Source organism: Hakea prostrata, chromosome 1, assembly GCF_041222555.1.
Source record: "Hakea prostrata isolate BN-2017 chromosome 1, UWA_Hpros_2, whole genome shotgun sequence".
Taxonomy (NCBI): domain Eukaryota; kingdom Viridiplantae; phylum Streptophyta; class Magnoliopsida; order Proteales; family Proteaceae; genus Hakea; species Hakea prostrata.
In genome coordinates, this window is record NC_142600.1 from 15,902,228 (window position 1) to 15,927,134 (window position 24,907).

General features: G+C 39.2%; 1 protein-coding gene across 1 annotated transcript; it reads right to left on the reverse strand.

Annotated features, from left to right (window-relative positions):
* Positions 1-23,592, reverse strand: LOC149027842 (myosin heavy chain-like protein). The gene is made up of 15 exons (XM_089166395.1): positions 23,369-23,592; positions 23,187-23,271; positions 22,997-23,034; positions 21,902-21,991; positions 21,751-21,804; positions 21,338-21,415; positions 21,201-21,269; positions 20,967-21,122; positions 20,785-20,890; positions 17,574-17,614; positions 16,104-16,193; positions 15,923-16,027; positions 4,380-4,559; positions 660-769; positions 1-552 (listed from the first exon to the last, which is right to left on the reverse strand). The coding sequence occupies exons 1-15, from the start codon at positions 23,402-23,404 to the stop codon at positions 465-467; spliced, it is 1,326 nt and encodes a 441-aa protein (XP_089022521.1). The 5' UTR covers positions 23,405-23,592; the 3' UTR covers positions 1-464.
* Positions 23,593-24,907: the final 1,315 nt, after the last annotated feature.

Genomic DNA, 24,907 nt, shown 5'->3' on the forward strand with positions numbered 1-24,907 from the left:
CTACAGCAAAACCACTGAAGAATGAAAAATGGACTGCCATTTATGAGGAAAAAGTAGCTAGATGCACATACTGCATATCCATTAATAACAAACTTGATCACCCGGCAGAAATCAAAAATAAAAGAGAAACAGTTTTTTTTTTTTTTCTTCTTTTTTTGTGGGTAAACATAAGAGGAACAGTCACAAACTTCTACTAGTGCATCTAATTTCGCAAAAAATTATATGCAAAGGAGCGCAGGCAGCGGGGAAATCTTTCTCTTTGACATTCTGCCTTTAGATGTGGCACCAACTGGCTAATAAATAATACAGCCCGCATTTGCCAGCATGGGATTCCACCCCACACGGCTGGTAATCCCTTGCCAACAAATAAAAATGGAAATAGAAACTAAAGAAAATAAAGATTGTACACTACCATCAATATACATTTGATGAGGATGTATAAAGCACATGGAATACGGATTGGTCTACCCGTGTACAGTGGAAGCTGTAGGAAAGCCATCTTGCTTCATTTTCATCAGATTCTTCTCAATGTTCCAGAGCATTGGTTTGTACCTGCATTCACAAATTCATATGGGAAAAATATCAAAAATCCTACTAACTGATAATAAGACAACAGCAAAACATTGGACAAAACAAACAAGAGAGATAGAGTGTGTTACAGGCGTGTCACACTGTGGTATGCTTGTAAAGCATGTTGCAGTTTAGCCGAAAGCTGTAAGACTTCTGCAGACAATGCCTCTGCTCTGCTCTGTTCCTTTGTAAGTTGTTCCTACATTGAGAATCCAATAAAGATCAGTAATGTTTCTTAAAGATGAGCATGTATCCTTTCATTGATAGAAAGCCTATATGGTGGAGAACCGGATGGGAGAAGGGAAATTTTGCAGGGAAAGGGGAAAGTGAACACACAATCATACCATCTCAAAGAGAAATTCGAATCTCTATTCAATTCACCATCCCCATGGTTGGGATACAAGGAAAAAACGAAAGGAAAACATCACTCCTAATTAAACCAGGAAACTTAATCTTGGAAAATCCTAGGTGATACAAAACAATTAAAAAACTAAATAAATCTACTAAATGAAGAACTCCTTTCGTTTTTGGACAAAAACCCATTTGACCAGTTCTTTTTGGATTTGGAGACCATGATTGTCCAACCAGACAAGTGATGCTACACTGTAATTATGCCAAGATGAAATGGATGGCATTAGAGCCTCTCAAAAGAGACAGAAATCACCAGTAATACTAATATCAAAACAAACCAGGTTAGCCTAAGGAACCCAATAAATGTTATAATATGTTGGATGGATGAAGGTGAGCATCCTCCATTGGACAAACTCCATGAAAGGGCAAGGCATGGTGGACCCAAAACTCAAAATGTACTGTTGCATGAAAATAAAAAATAAAGAAGTATATGTGGAAGGACATATTCTCTCTGGCACAACTGGAAGCCATTAACAACAAAACTGCATGAGTACACACACTAAAGTACTAGGGGTGAGGATATTTTCCCACCAGCTGAACCAATAATGAGCTTATTCTTTTCATTGCATCAGAATTATAACGAACAACAGGCAAAGTTACTTTTCGGTTTTAAGTTTTAAAAAGTATCAGTAAGAAAAGGAGGAACCAGGGATTCGTCTTCTAGTACCACTCCAACAAAATTGATGGCAAAAGACTCTCAGTTTGGAGGAGTGGAGGACATCATTCTCCCAATGTGGGTTTATTGAATATGCAGTTTATGTACCCTCACTGGATGAGGGTCAATAAACCAATATCCTTGATGATCATCTGTCAATTTATGGTTACAAACCCTGAGACTAATGGATTTTAGGCTGTTTAGGGTGGACGGGCAGGGTTCGAGTTAAGTTTATAATAGGCTTAGGACTTTGGAAACAAAAATCTGAACCTTATTGTTTTCACTTTCAGAGTCAAGCTCCTAGGCTTTAGGATTTGGAAATTTTAGGGTTCTTAGATGGTAAATGCAGCAGGAATTAGATCGAGTGCAAATGGGAGTGGGAGGGCTGTGAATCTAGAAAGAGAGGGGATTCTAAGGGGTTCAGGAGATTTGTGATTTAGGGTCTGTAGGAAGATGGGGAAGGGAAGGGGAAACAGTATGGTGCAATGGTGGAGAGGGGGGAAGGTGAAGCCATGTTAGGGATTGTTACATACCAGACAGAGAATGGGATGGATGATGGATGAATGAAGGCAGACCAGCAATGCTACCAAAGGAGAATACCTTCTAATTGAAACCCTAAAAGCATACTCTATCCTTGATCTCTGCCGCAACAACTCTCTACAATAATGAGCATAGCTGCATAGGCTGTATAATTATAGCCTTTATTAGAGACTCCTAACAGTACTTAACATCACAAACAGAATTCAAATGGGACTCTATTTAAAATAGGACTTCTAGTGAATCAACTTAGACTGACTCAAATAACAAATTAAAAATAGATTTGGACTCCTAACAAACTCCTGATTATAACTAGGCCCAGAGCTCGAGTAGGACTCCCAAATTACCAAAATACCCCTATTGCTGAATATGCTCTTAATGCTGCTGGGCAGCAAGCCTAATTATTCCTGTGGGCCTTGGGGGTCTTCTTGGGGAGAGTGTGGTTACCTACCTCAGCAATTCCAGGGAGAACCTTCAAACCTCTGTTTCCATCAAGAACTAAATGGAGTTACAAGGGAAGGAAGGAGATCAAGGAGTACTGAGTTGCATGGGGAAAGCAGGGTGGTCGTGGTGAATTGGTGGCAGGGATGGGTGTGGAATAAAAGAGGCATGGCTAAGGGCAGCGAGCAGTAGCGGGAGGACTGAGTGACGCAGGATCCAAGCCTTCAAGAACAAGTGGAAGGTCAAGAGAAGACCCTGTGGTTGCTGCTCAACACCTAGGGCTGCTGGCCAGTAGCATAGATAGTTTTTTAAGACAGTTCCTAGCCTAGTTCGATGGTCAGTGGCAGAATTGGAATTCTGTCCACTTTAAGGGCATATTAGTAACTCTTTGAATATCAAACCTAAACATTGATTTGGATCCCTAAATAGGACCACTTTATGAATTCAGATTCCAAGATAAGAAAGATACTTAATTTTCAATAAGAGTCCAGTTGGGAGTCCAAATCAGACAAGGACCCCAGCATATCATGTATAAATAAGTCCCTCCACTCAAAGTGGAAGGCACCCATTGATTTTTTTTTAATTAATAAAGCTTCTCTATTCGAGTATCCCCTTGTGTTCTGCTGTTGCAGCTCTGGCTTTGGTCAATTTTAGGCAATGAGGGTCAAGATTGAAGAAACTTCTAAGGTTCTAAGCTGACATCAAAGCTAGACTCTTGGTGTAGCTGAAGAGATAGGCTTTGACACTCATCTCCACTTCAATCCCAGATTACCTGAATTCATTAATTTTGGCCTGGAATCAGTCCTAACTTACAGATCTTGGAAGAACTGGCACCTGTTTGATTGAAGCTACAATTACATCATAGAGGGGAGAGGAACACAAGGGAAGAGGATGCTATCCAAGCTTGTCAGGGAGGCACGAGGGTAGTCAGACAGAGAAGGGGAGTCAAAAGGGGGGGGAAATGTGTATGTGAAACTCTTACTTTAAAAACCTGCTTGGTAACATAAGATGAGAAAATCAGATCTTGAGAGCATCCTTCCACACAATCGGGCACGGAGCTCACATAATATCTTCTAAATATTCCAAGAAAGCATATGGGATCCACTAAAAGCTGCCAACACATCAACTTTGCCAGATACAGTTAGACGGGTACATAAGGACAGCATGTAGACATCAGATTTACGAAAATAAGGCCACAAGTATATAAAAGAAGATGGACTTTAATGCCCATGAACAGGTTGGCTTGTTCCATCTATATACATCACATTACTCGGAGGCCTATCAGATCTGTCAGGTCTTAAAAGCTATTATGGTGTTTCTAGAAATTGTATATGGACAAGGGGGATAGCAAGACTGAAAAGGACTGTTCAAATCCAACTGAGATGGAAGAACTAAGAAATCATTTAACTCCAAAGATCTTTTTCTTCTTTTTATTCTTCACTAATTTGACTTTGCTAATACATTTTTCACAGTACGAAATTATGGGGGAAATAAAAAATTATCCTTCACTAGAGCAGTCAATAGGCTAGGTTCAGGTCCACCAGTTTTTTTAGACAAAACAGAGGCACATGGTAGCCAGAGGCTGAAATAAATAAATAACAAATGGAGGTCGAGCCCAAACACATGCACCCAACTGTTTTTACCAATATCTTGTTGTTGCTGAAGAGTGGCTTTGCTGCTTTCATATGGCAACCAAATTCCTATTAACAGGAAGGATCAACCAACTAAAAGTAGTGATTCTTCTATATTTGGTTTAGGGCCTAACCTTGAGAGAGAGAGATTCCACTGCATCTCCCTGCATTTTTGATTCATGATCACTCTTATTGGCTTCCAACAAGCCTCCTTGGACATTCTTATCATTTGCAGGCTGGAACCTAGCCTGTTCCTTTCTTAAATTATCCAGCAAGCCACGAAGCTCCTCATTCTCCTTCAGACAGTTTTTAACCTGCAAGTATCATTTAGTCAGGAAATAAAACAGTGTTGGTGTACCAATTGAACAGCAACATTTGAAGAATACCCAGATAACATTGCAATAGAACATTTGCTCTGAGTGTCATTGAGACAAAAGGCAACAGCAAAGTAACAAGGTACGCAACCTGAAGCAAGAGTTGGGCAAGTACCCAATTCAAGTAAGACGTCATTGATGCTTCGGTAGGAAGAAGGGCTAACAGACCTGATTTATTCCTGCTTGGGTCCCCTTTCTACAGGATTATAGCGGCAGAAGCTAAGCAACCTACAATTTCTATAATTCGCAATCTAGTTTCCATTTCTGTAGTTGTTCTGAAGATTTATTAACTGACTAGAGCAGCCATTAGATTACCCTTTGATGTAGACTTAGTATTACAGAAATTAGTATTATAGCAAACCCAAGAAGAAGAAGGACCGCACTTATGCTCATGGTTCTTCAACTGGTCTTTTTTATCAGCCCCTGTTTGGTGTTAGCTGGTTACTGGAAACAAGAATCATAAAGAGGGAGCTTATTGTAGTTTCCAATTTGAGCTTAAAGTAGATAGTAGAGAAGATATTCAGTTACCTTTCCTTTTGTTCTCTATCATACAAGGTTCCTACATCAAGCGTGGAACTCCTTTAATTAATTGTAAGGACATTGTTGCCAAAACCCTACAGTTTAGATGAACAAAGGAAAGGTTAGTTTCTTGACCTGGGATGATGTGAGATGAAGATGCCCAATACGTTAGTGAGAGAGTCACCAAAGCCACATTGGATGGGCCATTGTGATAACTTCCTGCCCCTTTCCTTCTCTTCTAACATTCTTTCTACTTAGTTTATATTTTGTTAAACATGCAATAAAGAACCAGTAGTGAGGTATTGTCATATCGAGCCTGTAACTTTCCTCTGTTGACCTGCTGTTTGATCACCTTGAGGTAATGCCATCGATCCACCAGTAACAGTTGATGTTAAAGTCTCGCTCCAACCTCTTTTTACACACAACCCCCCCCCCCAAAAAAAAAAAATCTCACTCCAACCCTGTGGAATTGCTGTTTGGTCTCTCCAATAGTTGTCACTTAAAGTCCATAAGATTCCAGATGGGTCGACCATTTTATTGGTGTGATATGTGATATCTCCATTCATCCATTCCTTCAATATCACCTTCAGGCTGCAGCCCTATATAATGGCTGGTTGGTATTATGGCCTGTAAGTTACTATTTTAGGCTCTACTTTCACTTTCATAATTTGGCCTGTAATGCCCAGTAACCTAGACTAATTTCCTGAAGTCTAAAGGGTGTATGCCATCCCTTCCTTTGAGATGAGTTGTGGCTTTAATGGAGGTTTCCATAGGCTCTTATTGCTATCTTGTGGTTTTAGTTATTAGTTTCTATTTTGGGATAGCAGCTGAAACCTGTGTTCCTATCACTAATTGGTGGAGCTAATGTAAGGGAATCATATTGTAACCAAAGGTTAGTGAGAGACTGACCAAAGCCATATGTGACGGGCCTTTGTCATATCTTCCTGCCCCTTCCCTTTCTTTGCTAACATTTTTCTACTTAGTTTATATTTTGTTAAAAATGCAATAAAGAACCAATAGTGAGGTAACGTCATATTGCCTGCAACTTTCCTCAGTTGAACTGCTGTTTGATCACCTGAAGATTATCCAATCGGTTGGTGATAGACTGACCAAAGCCATAGGTATTATTTTGTAACCAATAGGGTATCATTTTGAGATGCCCAATAGGTTAATGGCAGACTGACCTAGCCAAATGTGAGGGGCCTTCGTCATATCTTCCTGCCCCTTTCCCTTTTCTTCTAACATTCTTTCTACTTAGATCATATTTCGTTAAACACGCAATAAAGAACCAATAGTTAGATATCGACGTATTGAGCCTGCAACTTTCCTCTGTTGCGCTGCTTTTTGATCACCTGAAGAAAATCCCATTGATCCACCAGTAGCAGTTGATATTTAAGTCTCGCTCCAACCTCTTTTCACCAAAAAACAATTCTCACTCCAACCCTGTGGAATTGCTAATTGGTCCCTCCTAAAGTAGTCACTTTAAGTCCATACAATTCCAGATCTGTTGACAGTTTTATTGGTGTAATACCTCCATTCATCTGTTCATTCAATATCACCTTGAGGCTTCAGCCCTACCTAATAGCTGGTTGGTATTATGGACTGTAAGTTACTCTTTTAGCTGTAGTTTCTATTTCATAACTTGGGCTCTTATGCCCCTTCCAGCCACTAACCTAGACTGATTTCCTAAAGTCTTAAGGGTGTGTCCCATCCCTTCCCTCAAGATGAGTCGTGGCTTTCACAGAGGTTCCATAGGCTGTTATTGCTATCTTGTGGTTTTAGTTATTAATTTCTATTTTGGGATTGCAGCTGAAACCTGTGTTCTTATCACTAATTGGTGGAGATAATGTAAGGGTATCATATTGTAAGTTTGTAACCAACACTTACTTTGATATCACTTTTGGGGTATCCTACCTCAAGATTTGAAAGTCATACCTAGTCAATGCATTTGGCAGCACGCTACCATATACTTAGACCTGCCATAGTTGTCAATTCAAGTTGGACTGAGATTACTGTTTGGGAGTAAAATACTTTTTGCATCCATTTCTGGTGACCTAATTTTAGGCATAGTTGTCACGGCAATGAAGCGATACAAGGCGGTTTAGGCTAGTTGAGGCGATGAGTCGACGAGGCGCCCTCCGAGGCGGTTGAGGCATTTAAAGTGAAATTTTTAGTTTACATCTCATTCACTCTAATTCATTTTAAATCTATCATATCTTATATAATAAAAAATAAAAAAAAAAACATATTAACCTACCTCAAGTCATCCAACATACTACAAACCACACATAGTATGTCCTAAATAAAAAGTCGCGGGAAGAAAGGAAGAGAAGAAGTCGCATGTTGCTGGTCACTGCTTGCTGGAGTGTCGTCACGGGAATGGAAGAAAAGAAGAGAGGAAGAGAAGGGCTTAAAGTGAGAGTGAAAGACTCGAGTCAAGAACTTATTCTCTTTCTTTCTTTTTTTTTTCCTTTTTTTTTTAACATTTGATCACATGTAGCGTCATTATAAATATGCATAAAGGTTCAAACAATAGATACTTTACAATTGGAATCTAATAAGTAATTCAATATATGCCTTTGATTTGGCATCTTTCATGTGATTTAAAAAAAAAAAAAAGCGGACGCCTTGGGGTATAAGGTGTCCAAGGCACCTGAGGCAACGTCTAGGCGATGCCTCATACCCCATGGCAGTCGCCTTATTGCCTGAAAATAAGGCAACACCGATTTTAAGTGCTCCAAAGGCACCCGGACGCCTAGGCGACGCTTTAACAACTATGATTTTAGGTAGTTATTATTTAGGCCCATTTTGATTTAGTACTACATTTGAATTTTCAATTCAAATGCAGTAACCAAACAAAGTGTTCATAAGAAACCTTGGGTCATGGTTGTCTCTTTGCTCCTCTCTCTCTCTCAATAATGGCCTCATCCATCTCAAAGCCCTTTCTCCCTACTCCTCCCCCTCCCGCCTCTTATTTGTCTGTGTTGTGTAATCTTTTCCTGAGAGGCGAGGGGCTGGCTCCACTATCCAGGATGAACAAGGGATGGTAGATGCAGTTCCTGTGGCAATGAAGTGAGAAGCGTGGCAAAATGTAGGTGGTTCCTTCCACCAACCCCATTTATGCACCTCTTTTCAAATCCAAAAACAGTGTGTTTTTGCCATTTATAGCATTAGTACAATGTCAGCCTCTTCCCACCAACCACTCAGAGTTCTTCTATGGCATTATTCCTTTATTCTCTGCTTATTTCCTGGAATGAAGCTGAGTGCAGTACCATCCTCGTTCTTTCCTCTTCTAGTTCTTTCTAACCAAGGTTCTACCGTTTTTTCCTATCATGTGTTGCAGATGGGGCGACAAGCAGATCGCATCTCTCCTCACCACCCTCCCATGTGGTTCTTCCACCATGTAGGACACCCCTCAGCATCATTCAACAGGTCACGTCCTAAGCATGCTGAGAAAACAGACCCAGGACTCGACACCTGGAAGGCAGTTGAACCTTCAGGTGGTCCAAGTCCTGGTAACTGCAGCTCTTCTCAAAGTAGCAAAGGTTGGGGCTACCCCCTGTATGGCTATGTCATAGGGTACCCAAAGAGCATATTACCATTATGTGCAAAAAATTCACAGATGCATGGTCTCCTCTGGGAGATGTCTTGGTTTACAGTGTTGGAAGAGAAAACTTTAAAGCTGAGTTTGACTCCGAAGAGCTGAGAAACAGGGTGATATCGCTTTCATCTTTGTGGCTAGGAAACTACCTACTCCACCTCACTCTTCATCCAATGCCCAAAGGTCGACAGGATGCCTTGCTTCCTTCAATTGCAATATAAGTTCAACTTCAAGGTATTCGTTTCAGCTGCTATGCGTACAAGAGAATCCGGAGAGCTGCGGAAACTCTAGGTAGAATGATTGAAATACAAATGAACCCACATGACATTGGTCTACCGACTGATGCAGCTAGTCAAAATAATGTTTGACATCAACAATAGTGTGAATCAATACTAGGCCATTAGAAGTGTTGGATTCTATTAGGAGTCTAATAAGAGTTAGTATAGGAGTTAAATTAGAGTTTGCATTCATGTAAACTTCTATTCCTTGTAATAGTCTACTTTCCACTTAATTATAAATAGAGGGCTTGAGATCATTGATCAATAAGCCATTCACTACAATCATTTCTTTCAACATGGCATCAGAGCCTAAATTCGATTAGGATCTTTTTCTTCTCTTTCCTTTTTTTTTCTCTGCACTATCTGTTTTCGTTCTTCAGTTACTATTGCAAATTCGATTGGGTTTTTTTTTTCTTCTCGTTCTTCACGCACTATCTTTTCTGTTGCAAGAAGACCACAGAAAAAAAATAACGAAGAAGAGAAGAACCATCACCGCTGGTTCTAACCCATCGACCTTCTTTTCTTTCTTCTTTTCTGGCAGTTCCGTCCTTTTTTTCTCTCTTTGTTCTTTGTTCCGCTGCACTACATAGGTTCGATTAGGGAAGGCCAAGAAAGAAGAAAGAAAAAAAAAAAGAGGAAAGAAGAAGAACAAGAACCAATTCGCAGACTGCTTCTGGCTGCTTCCTACTGTTTCGCTGCTTCTTGCTGCTTTTTTTGATTAGAAGAGAAATCACATCTTGATTAGAAGAGAAATCACATCACAGCTGCTGCCTCCTGCTCCTGCAACACTACCGTTGTGATGAGGAAAGAAAGAGCAGAATACCAACAGCGTTTTTTGACCCATCGATCGTCTGGTTTTTTTCTGAATCACAGAAAAAAAGGGAAAGAAGAAGAGAAGAAGAGAAGCCACCATCGCCTTCACCTTTGCTTCCGATTCTGATCACAGCCTCTACCATCGAACCAGGTAACCCTTTCTAAATCCCGTCTCCCTTGTTAAGCTAGCCCTTCTAAAAACCCATTGAGTCATAATTTGTTCCCTAATTCTCTTTGGCCGAACCAGATTTGTTTTTTTTTCAAATTCCCAAACCAAATTTAGACCATATTTTAAACCAAATTTACCAAACCAAACCAAACCATTACATATTTGGCTGAACAATATTATTATTATTTTTTTCTAATCTACTATTTTGTTAGAGAGAGAGAGAGAGAGAGAGGAAAAAAAAAAAGGGAAAAAGGAGATTTGATCATATCATTGTTTGGCTATTGCATTCTGCGACGTTTTAGTTTTTTTTCAAAAGGTGAAGATCGAAGAACTGAGACAATTTTTCAACATGGCCACTATCGATGACACCGCCCCACTGGATCCGAATATTTCCACTATTCATCTCTTCGGTAAGATTTGACGGCACAAATTACTTGATCGGTCTCGACCGCACCGACTATCGGAAGAGGATTAGTTGGATACATTACGGGCACCACTATCAAACCCACTACCGCAGTGTTTTATAGGATAAATGGATATCAAATGATTCTCTATTATGTCATTCCTTGAATCCATGCACCAAACTGCCCGGCGAACCTATTACGATGCAGCCCAAACGGAAGGCACACCGAAACATATGGACAGTGGGAATGATGCATAGGTTTATGAGCTACGAAAGAAGCCAGAGACTACCCAAAAGGAACAATGGGCCCACTATATGCCGAGTGCGATCTCTTGGCAAGAGTTGGACAATGGGGATTACACCCCACTAATCCACATGATGTGGCGACATATAAGAAGTACATTGATAAGATTGAGATATGACCGGCAGGTTGAACGTGGAGTACAATCGGATCGAGTGCAAGCTTAAGTGTCCCCACACTAGAAAGCCATGCTCGTGGGGAGGAAAGTCGGATAGTCATGCCATACCCTATTATGGAGAAATCAGCTTATCTGCACACTAAACCGACCGGCAAGGAGATTGTCAAGGTGAACACTATCACAAACCATATCATACCAAGGAAAATTGTTGGAAACTACATGGGAAGCCGAGAGCAAAAACGAGCACAAAGAAAGGGAAAACCACAGTCAAATCTCGAGACAGCCACCACACCCCACAGCCGGGACGAGAGGAGTTCGCACGCGACGAGATCCCGCCGGACAGCCTGACCACGCTCTCACACCCCTACCAACTCCTACCTAACTACCAGGATCCGGGAAGGAGATTGGACGTGGTAAATGGACAATTGCTCGAGCCATGGAGGATCTATCGCTGACTACATCTCTAACCACCATAGGTAATACGGACCTCATCGGGGCACCGAGGCCGGTCAACCCCCAAATGATTCTCAGATTTGTTATGATACTCATCTTACCATACAATTCCCCCAAGCCCCATTGGCGAATGCAAGCCAACACCTGGTGACCATGGACCATATATTTAGGATCACGCCCACGGAAAGCACACGGAGGGGGAGAAATCTAACAATTCAATGCCTTCATGTAGACCATGAGAATTGATCGACCGAAAGTTGTCCCACCCGCAACCTACGGAGATCTAACAGCATAGAGCATCTTGAAAGAACGACCCGAACCCGGAGATTGCCCAACGACGCCCCGAGATCTAACCGCAAAAGATTGGGACCGGAACGACTCATACCGAGATTGACATCGACAAACCCCACCAGAGATTGTCCCATGGCAAGCCCAAAGACCTAACAGCACAAATCAAAAGCCACGGTGTACCCAGCAAGACCCCAAAAAAACCCGGAGCACAGAAATAGTCTTCAACAGAAGAACCCGGGCGCTCCGAGACATAAAGGCAGAAAGATGAGGATAAAGCAAAGGAAGTCATAAAGAGAATCATAAGTTGAAGATAAATGAGATGACCGGACAAATGTTTATACTTGGCAAGTTGGACAGTGGATACCATGCCTCAACTTGAGGGGGAGTGTTGGATTCTATTAGGAGTCTAATAAGAGTTAGTATGGGAGTTAAATTAGAGTTTGCATTCATGTAAACTTCTATTCCTTGTAATAGTCTACTTTCCACTTAATTATAAATAGAGGGCTTGAGATCATTGATCAATAAGCCATTCACTACAATCGTTTCTTTCAACAAGAAGCTTTAAGGACGAATGGCTCCAGCTGCAGGTTCAATATGAAGTTTGGGTTTTATGCTATAAATGTGGAAAAATAACCCATCAGACCCAATATTGCAAAACTTTTGGGTCTGATGGTCAGGCACAACCACTTGAGGAACAAGGACTACCTAATGCTGAATCGGGTCACGGAACCTTCCTTTAGTTGAGGTGGCTACATTGCACTCTGCTAGAAGTTTGGAAGAAATGCATACTTTTCCAATGGTGAATCCAGAGAGGCATATGTCCATTGGAGGTCCCAATGTTATGGGAAGGGAACAAGCTGAGAAAGGAACTAAAGAGGTCTCAAAACAAGGTCATATGGTTGTTGACCACCTTAACAAAGAAGGCCGAGTGATCTTTTCACAGAGAATAAATTCCAGATTTGAAAGATGATCTATAGGTCAATATCAGATGGGAAACAAAACTAAGGCCTCAGGTGATATCTTAATGGTAACTCTAGAATAACATTATGATAAGAGGGAAGAACCAAAAATTTACAAAGGGGCAGAACTGTAGACCAAGATGGAAATAGGCTGTAAGTGAAGATTACCAAGTAGAGATGAGCAAGGTACCATGAAATTCTGATGTAAAATGGATTGATAGATAAGATTAGTAACTAAAAACAGAAGACATGACACTAAAATGGATGTGTTAATAGGTTTGGAAGTTAGAAAACAATAAGAAAAACAAAGTAATACAAGAGCTTCACACTGCAAGGTGGATCGATTGGTTCGAACACTAACCTGCCTTGATCAAACGCAAGGATTCACAGTAGAGAAGAATGACTTGCAAAAGCACATGTTGATTTCAATTTATGAATAAGGGTGATCAACCCTCTTACAGGAGTCTCGTTTTTAGCAATCTAAAGACATAATATTAAGTAAATAAACCAAAACTAGCTAACACCCACCAACAAGTATTAACTCAGACCTAATATTGACTCAACTACTACCCAACTCTTGACAAAGGAAAACTCCTTTGACAATGAAATTTCATATTTTCTCACTACAGCCCATTTAATTGCCTTTGAGACATTTCTCAAGTTTACACTCATAGGGTGTCATCCGCCTTGCTGTAACTCCTTATGGAGTGCACAGAAATCTCCATTAGATGTGTATTCATCATGTATCTAATTAATGCTAGCTGCATGTGCATCTGTGTTTAAAGTTAGTACTTTCCGTCTAAATGCATCAGCCACTGAATTCTCCTTTTCAGCCTTGTACATTATGCAAACACAAACTCTTGTAGGTAAGCAACCCATTTGGCATGCTTCTTGTTAATCGACTTCTGTCAATGGAGATGCTTGAATGCCTCATGGTTGGTATAGAAAATGAACTCTTTGCCAATGAGATCATGTCTCCAATAGTGTAACACTTGGATGATAGGATAAAGCTCCAAATCATATGGTGAATAGCATCATTTCGCATGTTGAGTTTCTCACTGTAGAAAGCTATAGAGTGTCCATCTTGCATCAATACACCTCCTACATCAATATGTGTAGGTGTGTAAACGGATCGGATAGTGGTAATAACATGTCCGCATCCTATCATACTTGGATGGGTACGAATAATATCCTGTTGGTTTTCGGATGGAGTTAGTCGGATTCGGACAATAGTCATGCAGGTTTTCTTTTCTAAGTAGATTCTTCTAAATGTGTATGAATATACAACTTTTCAACTACTTGTTGACATCTTTACCATTTTATTTGTGAATGTTACGTTTGAGATTTAAGAATTTAGCAACTTCGGTATTTATTTTAGTAAAAATCTAGAAAAATATTTGCATATCTCAACTAAAAAATTTATAAAAATAAGAAAACAAATCCAAATAAGTAAATTGGATAATTTTATTGGATGGATAATAATAGGCCAAAGGGGAGTATCATCATATCCGCATCCTATTACTAGTTGGATGGATTCGGATACCCCTAAACGGATATGGACGCAAACTCATAAGCAAATTTCGGTTATCCATTTCACCCCTAAATATGTGAAACATCAATTGCTACCTCCAATATACGGGCAAAATCCGGTAAGCAAAGTATTGGAGCCTTTGTCATCTTTTTCTAATAAGATATAAGGCTTTGGTTGCCATTGCTCTCCATTCGAACTTGCCTTGCTATACTTCAAACATTTAGTAATTAATGTCATGACTACACTAAAGTTCTAAATGAATCTTTAATAAAACAATGTGAGTCCGTGGAAATTGCGAACTTCAATTCTTCGGTGTAGGCCATTTGGTGATGCTCTTTATCTTATTTGGATCAACTTCAACCCTATGTGATGATACAATAAAAATATAAAACCAAGGAACACAACCTTAGGCAACATGAAGGGGAAGTTCTTGAGATTGATATATAGCTTCTCAATGTGGACCACTCTTAAGACTTCCAATAGGTGATGAATCTGACCATGGTTTGAGATATTGGTCTTGATAGGAATCTTGGCCCCTCAAAAAACTGAGATCTAGGAAAAATCCCCGATCAAGTCAATCCAACTCGAGGGTCCATCTCGGTGGGTATTAGGGCTTGACTTGGGTTGGAACTTGGTATTTAGCCTACCTTAGGCCTTCTATCCTCAGTCATGGCCTTAGATTTGAGAGAAAACAAGTGTATATATGAGTTCTAACTCAACCCTAACTTTGAAACCAACTGTAGCCTTATAATTCATGATCTACACTACCATTATTTGATATAAATGAAAATATAAAGGTTTAAAGTCAAATAATACATAAAACATGTTAAGTTGTTCACAATCTCACATTACATAGGGTGTACCTTTAAGTTACACACCAAGAGTAAAAGAGTAAAATCAATGACTAAGTAGCTCCTCCAACTTCTGCTCCACCAGCACCACCTCCATCAATGTAGAACATAGTTTTTGAAAGAAAGAAGAAAAAAAAGAAGTTTGGGAAGAACACTCACCTTGCTTCAAGATTGGCTTCAAAATTAGTATATCTTTGTTATAAATGAGCAAGACAACTTGTTGATGCAGCTTAGGTAGAAATCCTATCAACTTTCTAGCGAAAAAGTGTGGCCAAAACACCAAAACAAGCATAAAGGGGGAAGGAGTGTCAAGACAGGTCAAGATTAAATCGAGAATGAGATGTCTCGACTCAACTCAACCAAGGAGGGGGATTTATAAAGACTGGGTTGAGCTGAGATCTTGCGAGACATCGGCCGAGATATTCAACAAAATCGACCCACATGAGATCTTGTCTTGAGGTCTCATAAATTATTAAGAAAAAAAAAAAAAAGGACCTCAGCCAAGATCTAGGTGAGATCTCATCAAACCTCGAACCATGTCAATAGGAATTAACCTAAAACAGTGAAATCCAAATGATTTCATTTTCAATGCAAATTGACAAGTCTATTAGATCATGTGTTAAGATGGAAATCACCTAATAAGGATGTGAATCACCCAAACAAATATCCAAATGGTTTTTAATAGGTGGACTCATGATTCCACGGTTTTCAAATTCATGGAATTATGTAGCCAAAAACACTCTTACATAACAATGCAAAAGCAGCAAAACAGCCATAAAATGTTTAAAAATGTAGCATCCTTATAACTAAATACAATGAAGAATATCATGTAGAGTCAAGCCTCACTTATGGCACCTATTGCCGGAACACAGGTCCTAGCCTAGGCCACCAAAGTGAGCACCTGATCAAAGTTGCTAGCACATCACATATGCAGCTGCAGCTCATCACCAACAAAAGATAAATATTCAATTAATCAACCAAAATTTTCATTAGATCTTCCAGCCTTTAAGTTTTACCTGGTTCTCCCACTGAACCACCACACCCGTAGCATCCTCATATGAAACTGAGAGAGTGGAATTTTCCTCAAACAACCTCTCTATTTCTGAAGATTGTGAATCAATCTGCCACCAAGATTAAGAAACAATGTGACTGGTAGGGGTACAACGAAAGTATCTAATTACTGTAAGCATACAATACCTCAATCAGAAGTTTCTGTCGACTACTCTCTAGTCTCTCGATCATCACTGCCATGTCATGCAGTTTATGCTCAAGTTTCTCCTTCTCTTCCTGTGCAACCCCCAAAATAAAAGAGAGAGAGAGAGAGAGAAAGAAGAGGAAATAAGAAACCCAAGGCATAGTTGCATTCAATCCGCATAAGACCAGTAAATTGTAACATGAAGGGTTGCTTTGGCATCATTTCTATTTCAACTTCATGGATTAATAAATTGAAACTATAATGCATGCTTTTTAACACATTCATGAGAATTCAATTCAAATTTCACTTGAAATAGTCAAATAGATGATGACCAATTTCAATATAGAAATTTGAAATCAATTTCAAGTATATTCTGCACTCCACTTTAAAAGGCATATGTTAATAAAAAGGACAAATATGCCCCATGGCATGTTTATAAAGAAATGAGAGAAAAATCACTCTACTTTGCCACCACTACCAAATAGATTTCTTATTCTTGAAATATTTCAAATTGATGCAACCAAAATAAAATTTTTGATGAAAAATCTATTTGTTAACTACTTCATGTGATGGGAAGCATACCAAATCAGCCTTAAGTATCACAGAATAATTTTTGCAAGGGGAACAAAGGATGTGAGCTTATGACCCTACATCATTATAGCAAGGAGCGTCTTTCACGCATGGTGACGGTGCACAATTTGTCCAACCAATGGACATCTATTGTTGTGTACGTGCAAATCAGTTCAACACTACTGATTTTTAGAACTTCTTCTCTTCTAGTCATCTGCTGAAGCTTTACTATTCACAACATAATTTTGAAGATATGGTTTATAATATCAGTTTGCTCATCTAATCCAAACTGATATTGGACAGGATCAGTATGATCTATCATACCTGGTGGATTGGCTGATCCATCAGCAGTACCAGGCTCTAATTTCATTGGATCAACTGATTCTTGTTTGGATCTGCTGATCTACAGAAGTATCAGTTGGACTAATCTCCTGATCATTAGATTCTTTTCTAGTCATCTACTGAATATTTACTATTCATAACATAATTTTAAAGATATATAGTATATATCACTTAGGTCATCTGATCCATACTGATATTGGACAGAATCAGCATGATCTATCATCACTGGTATATTGACTGACCCATTAGCACCATGCTCTTATTTCACTGGCATGGCTGATCCTTTGTTTGGATCTGCTGATCTAGAGTAAGTATCAATTGGACTAATCCAAACTCTAACTCTGATTCTTAAGTTATAGCAGTACACAGAATCCAGGGATATTTGGATGATCTACAATGCAGGTTAATGAACAAACACTACCAGTTTAGTAGTGGATAAGATAGCATCCGTAATAATTATACTACAGCAGAACCAGAGCTAAGGCAATGACCATTTTATGATGGTACCAGATCTATAGCAATAATTCAACAGAAATTTATCATCCCAGTATGACTCTCACCAATGAAAAAACCTTGCGAGCCGCTTCTTCCGATGCTTCCTCTGCATCACAAAAATGAGCCCCACTGAGATAGTATCTAAACTGCAACGATAAGATGTATTTGACCAAGAGAAAGTAAATGTTAACAGCTCACATTTGACATAACATTTTGAACCTAAAATCTTTGAAATTTAATAAAAACATGCATCGAAATCTAAGATGAGCAGCATGAGCGAGAATTAGCAAGATTTGATCTTGGAAGGACTTTGTCGGTAGTTATGCAGAGAATTGTAGATCCATTTCATGGGAAAAAAGAATATTTATCTGATTATCTGAGAGGAAAGAATCAGATCATGTTGGGACCAATATTTTGTCTCCTTCCAGTTCTTCATATCTTTTGTGAGTAACTCAATTTTGCAAGACTATACATTTACCATTTTTTGCACATTTAGACCTTACATGTTTTTCTAAAGAAATCAGAGAAATTCTGTAGCAGATCAATAATGATGATTGATGATATATGTGCCATTCACGTAAAAATGGGATGACTAATTAAATCCAGTTTGACCCATGATGTGAACACCAATTGACCCCCCTAGCCAAACCCTAAAGTGGGCCCCAAGGCCCACCCAACTCCCAAGCATGCTGGCCGAACCATATTACAGGGGTATTTTGGGCATTTTAGGCCCTTTTTCACTGCTGGAATCTAATTCCTGAATTTTAGTAGAGTCCCAGTCCATTTTTATTTCCTTTATTTGAGTTGTGACTGAGTTGGTTTCTATCAGCTAAGTTGTAGACAAGATAAGACTCTTTTACAAGAAGGGTTCCTGTCTTTTAGGAGTTTGTTTTTTATTAGAACTTGTCTTTATTAGTGGTTGTGATTTACTTAGGTAAGGAATCTTTCTTTAGAGAGGACTTTTATAGATAAGTTAGTCTTTTATTCTAAAAGAATTCCTTTAATTTAGGTGGTTGTTAATTAGTTGTAGAAGGGTCTCCTAACTAATAAAGGAAACCCTAGTTAAGTTGGTGTCTAAGTCTTAGTTGAGTTTTGAGTCAAGTTCTTCTTTTGATGTAAAGGCTATAAATAAGCTTCATTGCTCATTATAATTCTTAAGTCTGACTATTAAATAAAATTTGAGTTTGAGTTAAGGATAATGGTTTCTTGTCAAGGGGGCCATGGTTGACAGTAAAAGTTTTTCTTAGAGGATCAGCACCTCTATCATTTTTGCCAGCATCTTCAAGCATTCAAAGCCATCTTCTTCAAGTTCCAGCAGTAAACAAGTAAGTTCAGCAGCCCCCATCCCCTTCTCCTGCCTCCTCTCTGACCGCAGCCTTCCTCACGCCACCTCTTCCTTTTGCAACCCTGGAGCACCACCCCTCCCCATCACAGCCCCTCCCTGCTACTTCCCCACCCCCGACAGCACCCTAAAACCCCTCCCCTCCCTAAACCCTGCGGAATCTCCCAGACCTCCCCCACCTCTCCCCTAGCACCCGCAACTTCCCCACCCCTTATTCTTCCCTGTGGCAGCACCCAACCCCCACCCCGCAACTCTGTATTCCCCAGCCCCTTAAGCTCCCCTCTTGTCTCTATAGGATCACACCAGCCCCCAGATCTCGGTACTACTGTTATTTTTCTAAATAAACCCAATTTCCCTAGATCTGAAAAATCCCTGCACTTCTTCATCGATATCCTTGGCACTTCATCTTCAACCTCTAGATCAAAACCCTAGTTCATCCTAGACTATCCCTACACTCTAAAACCATTAGAACAAGGTCTGAAAATACAAGACAGCAAGTAGAGTCCCTTCTCCCACCTAGCCGAAACACCCAAACCCCAGTTTTCAACATTTTTGTTAGAATTCAGATCTAGGATTAGCATCACAGCAGGGTTTCAAGTGCTCAAACCTACTCCACATATCCATTAAAATTAGTCTTATTTGCTGGAAGATTCTGGGCAGCCCTTAGTTTCAAGGAAATTTCATCAAAACCCTAACCCTAAAACTGGGTTTACATCAACCCAGGTAGAGGAAGTGGTGCTTGGAACACTGTAGAGTTTCTACTATACCTTCATAGCCAAACTACCTATCATGAATACAACTTGTAAATCCATGCTGGGTTGGGGTATTACTTTCATTTCAAGTCAATTTCAGATGTCACAAAATGCACCCTAAGAAAAAGAGGAGATTTTTTTGTTGAACCAAAATTGGCAGATCATTTGCTAAGATTCTTGTCCCTATTTCTCATGTTCATGGCACTTTCCGTTATTTCATATCATGCCAATCCGAACAAAACCAATTCAAGAAACAAGCTTTTTTGGGTTAGGGACTTCTTTATCAAGTTGTTTTCATGCCTCGCCACTTGTTTTCATATCATGCCAACCCAAACAAAGCGAATTATGCTAGTCAGGCTGAGAAGTTTGTCCCATATAGTGTCCTGTTTCTCGACAATTGACATAACTGAGCCACTGCCACCAGTAGGCATATCTAGGTGATTGGTTGTCAAGTGGACTGCACATGCCAACTGTGCCAAAAGTAGAGCAATCCCGATTGCTTCACTGAGAACAGCATACCACTGAACTATCATGCTTTCACCTGATAAAAAATGACAGAAGGCCGGCCAAAGATGACTGCTATGAACTGACAGAAAAGGGCATGACAACTTAACAGCATCTACAATCGTAAATAGAAATGAACAGTGAAAAAGAATCACCTACAGGAACAGAAGTTAGTTGAGATGAGGCTTGGTCAAGATCAGCATTAGTTGAACCACAGTAAATCGAGATAAGGTTTAGTTAAAATTGGCATTAGTTGCACTGAGCAAAATACACACCACTCCAAAACAAAAAATATACCTCATTAAGAGGCTAAGAGCAATTAAGAACATCTCACAGAGAACAAAAAACCTATCTATTATCATACTTCCTCTTGATACAAAATGAGACAATGAACACACATAAAAAGACCAAAGATAAGCATGATTAAACTGCTGAGAAAGGATATGATTGCTTTAATAGCATCTATGATTTAACGAGGCAGAATGGTTACTTAAAATCAAACTACTGGACCACAAATAGTGGCTTTAAAGTTTATTTTAATTCCCCTTCTTTTCTCAAGATGTCAACAGGTGGGCAAGAAGGGGTTACAATGACATAAGGTTGGATTGAATACAAAACTCATTTAAAGAATATATCACTAAGACCCAAACTTTATTCCTAGAGATTTATCAGACCTACCTGACGCCTTTTTTGATAAATCAGCAAGTCTCTCTTCCAATTCAGAAGCTCGAGCTTGTTCCTCAGCTAACTTCTGTTGCTCCTGTTGCCTCAATACTGATGCTTGCTGGTGTTTTGAGACCTTGAGATAAGTACATCATCTCAAGTATGCAATCTAAAAATGCCAATATACAAATACTCACCTGTAACTCGGATCTGAGAGATTCCAACTCCTTTTCCATGGCTTGCACATGATCTGGAGAATTACCCATTGAAGGGAGGCTACCAAGTGGATTCATCATTGCTTGTTGCTGCATCGAATTTAATTCCGACCTCAGTGCTGCTGCATCCTCCTCAGCCTAGAGAAGGAGAACCATAAGCACAAGAACAGCCTTTGACATGCTTTTAGAATCTTAACATAAAAACCACTTGCATACCCTATATTGTTCTTCTTCTGCCTCTTTCAAGCGTTTCTTAATTATCCGAAGTTGTGCTGAGAGGTCCTCCTACACCAATTTATCAGACATTGTGGACAAAGAATAGAATATATATAAAAATTTTTTATGATATGTACCCGTGCAACAACTGCAGCATCTTTTTCCATTGCAGCATCCCTCAGAGCTTTCCTTAGAGATGGCAAACTGTTCTGTTCCTGTAAACAAGCACAAATTCAGAAATTAAATTATAGGAGACCGAAATTTCTGCATTTTCTAGGAGTCAAAACAACTGAAATGCCAAGTTGGCTCCCAGGAACATTGTCATGAAAACCATTACAAATGGCACAGATAGAAGAAGTGTTATCCACCATTCTATCAATGCCACCAAAGGGATATGCTTAGTTCTATACCGATCCATCTATTTCATCGGGTTCCATTCCCTCTTATTTGTGCAATTTGTACTCCTTCACAAGAGCTGCATTGACCATGTGATCTACTGGGAAGATTGCCTCTTAAGCAACACGACTGAAAGTAAAGCCCAATAGCTTACCAGATCATTTAAACGTTTCAGCAGTGTATCATTCTCAACTTCCTTCACTTGAAGCTGCAAGCATGAGATGATAACTTTTTAGAAGACATTTCATTCAGTTTTGGCATCAACTAAATAAATCTAAGGGATATAAAATTCCCATAACACTTACCTTAGATGTTAATGTCCCATTCTCCTCCTCCAATTCTGCATTCTTCTTTTCAAGACCTTTAAGCTGAGAAACCAGACCATATATGTCCTTCTGCAGTATTTTTATTAGTGAAAATAAAAACCATCAATAGCTTGGGGATCAGGATTTTTATAAATGTAGTTATAGCTATATGATTTATTTATTTTAATCTTCCCAATTCAACCTCAGTCTCAATTCCATGAGAGACCCTTCTTGCTCACAACAAAATCCACTTTATGTGTATCTACATAATTACTGGAAAAGGGTTCCCCATGATGCCAGTGTGTGTTGTTCTTGGTTAGGGGGGGGGGGGGTTATGAATCTGCATGCCCATAGCAATGGTTGTCACAAGAATAGTATCATCCACATAGCCCCCATATAGGGAAAATATAATAATAAGTAACAATATCTATGTGAGTGGAAAATAGTAGTATGACATCATCGTGATTCATTTTTCCCAATAATTATACTAAAGACCTTTAAGAAAAGCTCAGCACCACTCATTGGTTGATTGTTTTATCCTAACTAATAAGAGTTAGCTGCACAGTCTTGTAGTAAAGTCTTAATTATCCAAACAATGTTAGACAGCCCACGCACAAGCTATGTTTTAGCCTAACCAACACGCTTTCAAGACCTTGGACTCACTCCATTCTCAATGAAGCAGCAATTAGCCTAAGTGCCACCTAATTCGACACCACCAAACATTTGCAACATCTTTTACTTCGTCACCTGTGGCTCTAATTTAATCCATTCATTCTAGCAACAAACTTCCACTCAGGCCACGGGCATATCAACTAAATCATTTTTTGAAATCTCGTGCTTTCCTTCTGCTCAGTTACATGTAGTTTTCTTCTCATTCTCCTCGAGGAATGTAACAATTTTTCACTTGACTCACATCATACTTGAATTGGTCTTTAACTCTAATACTATCTTCCCAATAAAAGGCGTTGAATAAAACTTAAAAGATGACCGGCTTAAACGTCACTTGGTAGAGATTCGTCGCAAACTTCAACAAGTTATTAAAACCTTATAAACTTAATGAAAAAGGAAATCAAAACCTAAAAGCGACAATCTTACCTCAGAAAGTTGATTTCCGCTCTCTAATTTAGATATACCTGCATTGAACAGAAATGTGATTAAAGTTAAACAAAATCAACAAGATCCGTGTAGCCGGTTGAAATAAGGGTGAGTTGCTGTTGCTGTACAATAGCAGAGATATCAATGATATTCGATACGAAACGAACTGAGAAACAGCGAGACGATATACCTGGTTGATTCGTGGCTTCCAGATCTGATCCAGAAGAAGTTTTGCTTAACCTCTCGGCAGCTCTCTTTTGACGGATCTCTTCCAACTGAAAATTTTCGAATAAAGAAAAACAAAGCTAAAAGAGAAATCATGCAAATTACTCAAGGAAGACAGATGATTGCGAATTAAGATGGAGTAAATACCGTTCGTCGTCCTAGAGATGCATGACGTGACTCCATCGTTTTTGAATTTCAAAAAAGATTATCAAAGGTTTCCAATCAGTGTTCTTCCTCAACTATTCGTTTTACGCTACGCTCGTCCACGCCCAAGATCACCGCCCTGGTTGACGGAATTCCTCTGTCTGACGGCTTTCAATTTTCAGTCCTTGCTACCGCTATTTGCTTTGCCGCGTCATTCTTGAGTGCCCTTTTTTTTCTTTCTTTATTCTTTTTTAACAGGCGCTTTTATATGGAAAAAATCAAAAAATGCACAGTAGTACAATTTTTATACCAGATAAAATGTTGAGATTTAAAAGCATATTTTTTTAATTCAAAATAACCTTTTATTTTTATTTTTTTTGAAAATGGTAGCGTATAAAATAAACAAGAAAATTACATTCTAAAATAAGTTTTTCTATTGGTGTCGTCCTTTACAATATGATAGAGCACTTCAAGAAATGACTCGGGAGTAAATAAAATTTCTACGTACAAAAGGGTGTAGCGTTCTAATTTTTTTACTTTCTCAACTACGTGTACATTGTTCTCACCAAAAAAAAAAACTATGTGTATATTGGATGATTTTTTTTCTAGTCATTAGTTTTGCTCAAAAACTAAAAGGCCTTCCTGGCTAAGAGATCTACCACCATGTTTGAACTCTTAGGTATATGAGAAGGTATGCAATGTTCAAACTACTCAAAAAGGAATTGAGTGTCATGGATTAGAGGCTCATGCTAGTGGGAGTAAATCTCCCTGCACATACCTGAGAAGTTGTTTGAATCCGACTCTAATTAGGATCGAATTAAATCCACATCCCAATGCCTCCAGGAGTCCTACCCTAAAAGTAATCGTCTCCTCCTTTTTCACATAATTGTAATCTTATGGGGGACAAAGAAGCCCGCAGTGGTTCACTCTCATGACCCTGAATTATAATTCGTACTCCTCGCTTCTTCATTTTCTCCAACCATGACGCATTTGTGTTAACTTTAACAGAGCCATAAGGTGGAGGAAGCCAAGAGTACTACCATTTCTCATTCATGGTCTATCTTGTCACTATTCACCACTGCATATTTAATAGGAGTCCATATATGACCTATCTTGTCACTATTCGGATGTGGATCTTCATCCTAAATGTATTGTGAAGAAATGTGAAACAAGCACAACCCTCTAACCACATTATCTTTGTTTGACGAACACAAAACTGACAAATGATGCCAACCAGGTCCAAAAGTCCTTTGAGTATTCTCTCACAAAACTCTACCTTTAATTGCTTCTAAAACAATTCTTTACACCTTTCTACTCATCCATGTTCATAATGTGCATGGTGTTGTTGGCCTGTGACAAATTTGCTATTTATTGATGCTAACCTTGCAGCCTTCATACACAAGTAAGTTGAAGAGGTGCATTGCAAACCCAGCTACTATTGTATCATGTTCGAATCTTGCACTTTTAACATTTGTATTAATGTATTAATATTATTATTAATATAGCTTGGAAACAAGATTATTTCAAGGGATCAAAGAGTTG

Coding starts and splice junctions, on each gene's coding strand:
- LOC149027842 (XM_089166395.1), bottom strand. CDS start 23,404: ATGGAGTCACGTCATGCATCTCTAGGACGACGAACG. Junction 23,272..23,368: donor CATCTCTAGGACGACGAACG/GTATTTACTCCA, acceptor GAAAATTTTCAG/TTGGAAGAGATCCGTCAAAA. Junction 21,992..22,996: donor GCGGAAATCAACTTTCTGAG/GTAAGATTGTCG, acceptor AAAATACTGCAG/AAGGACATATATGGTCTGGT.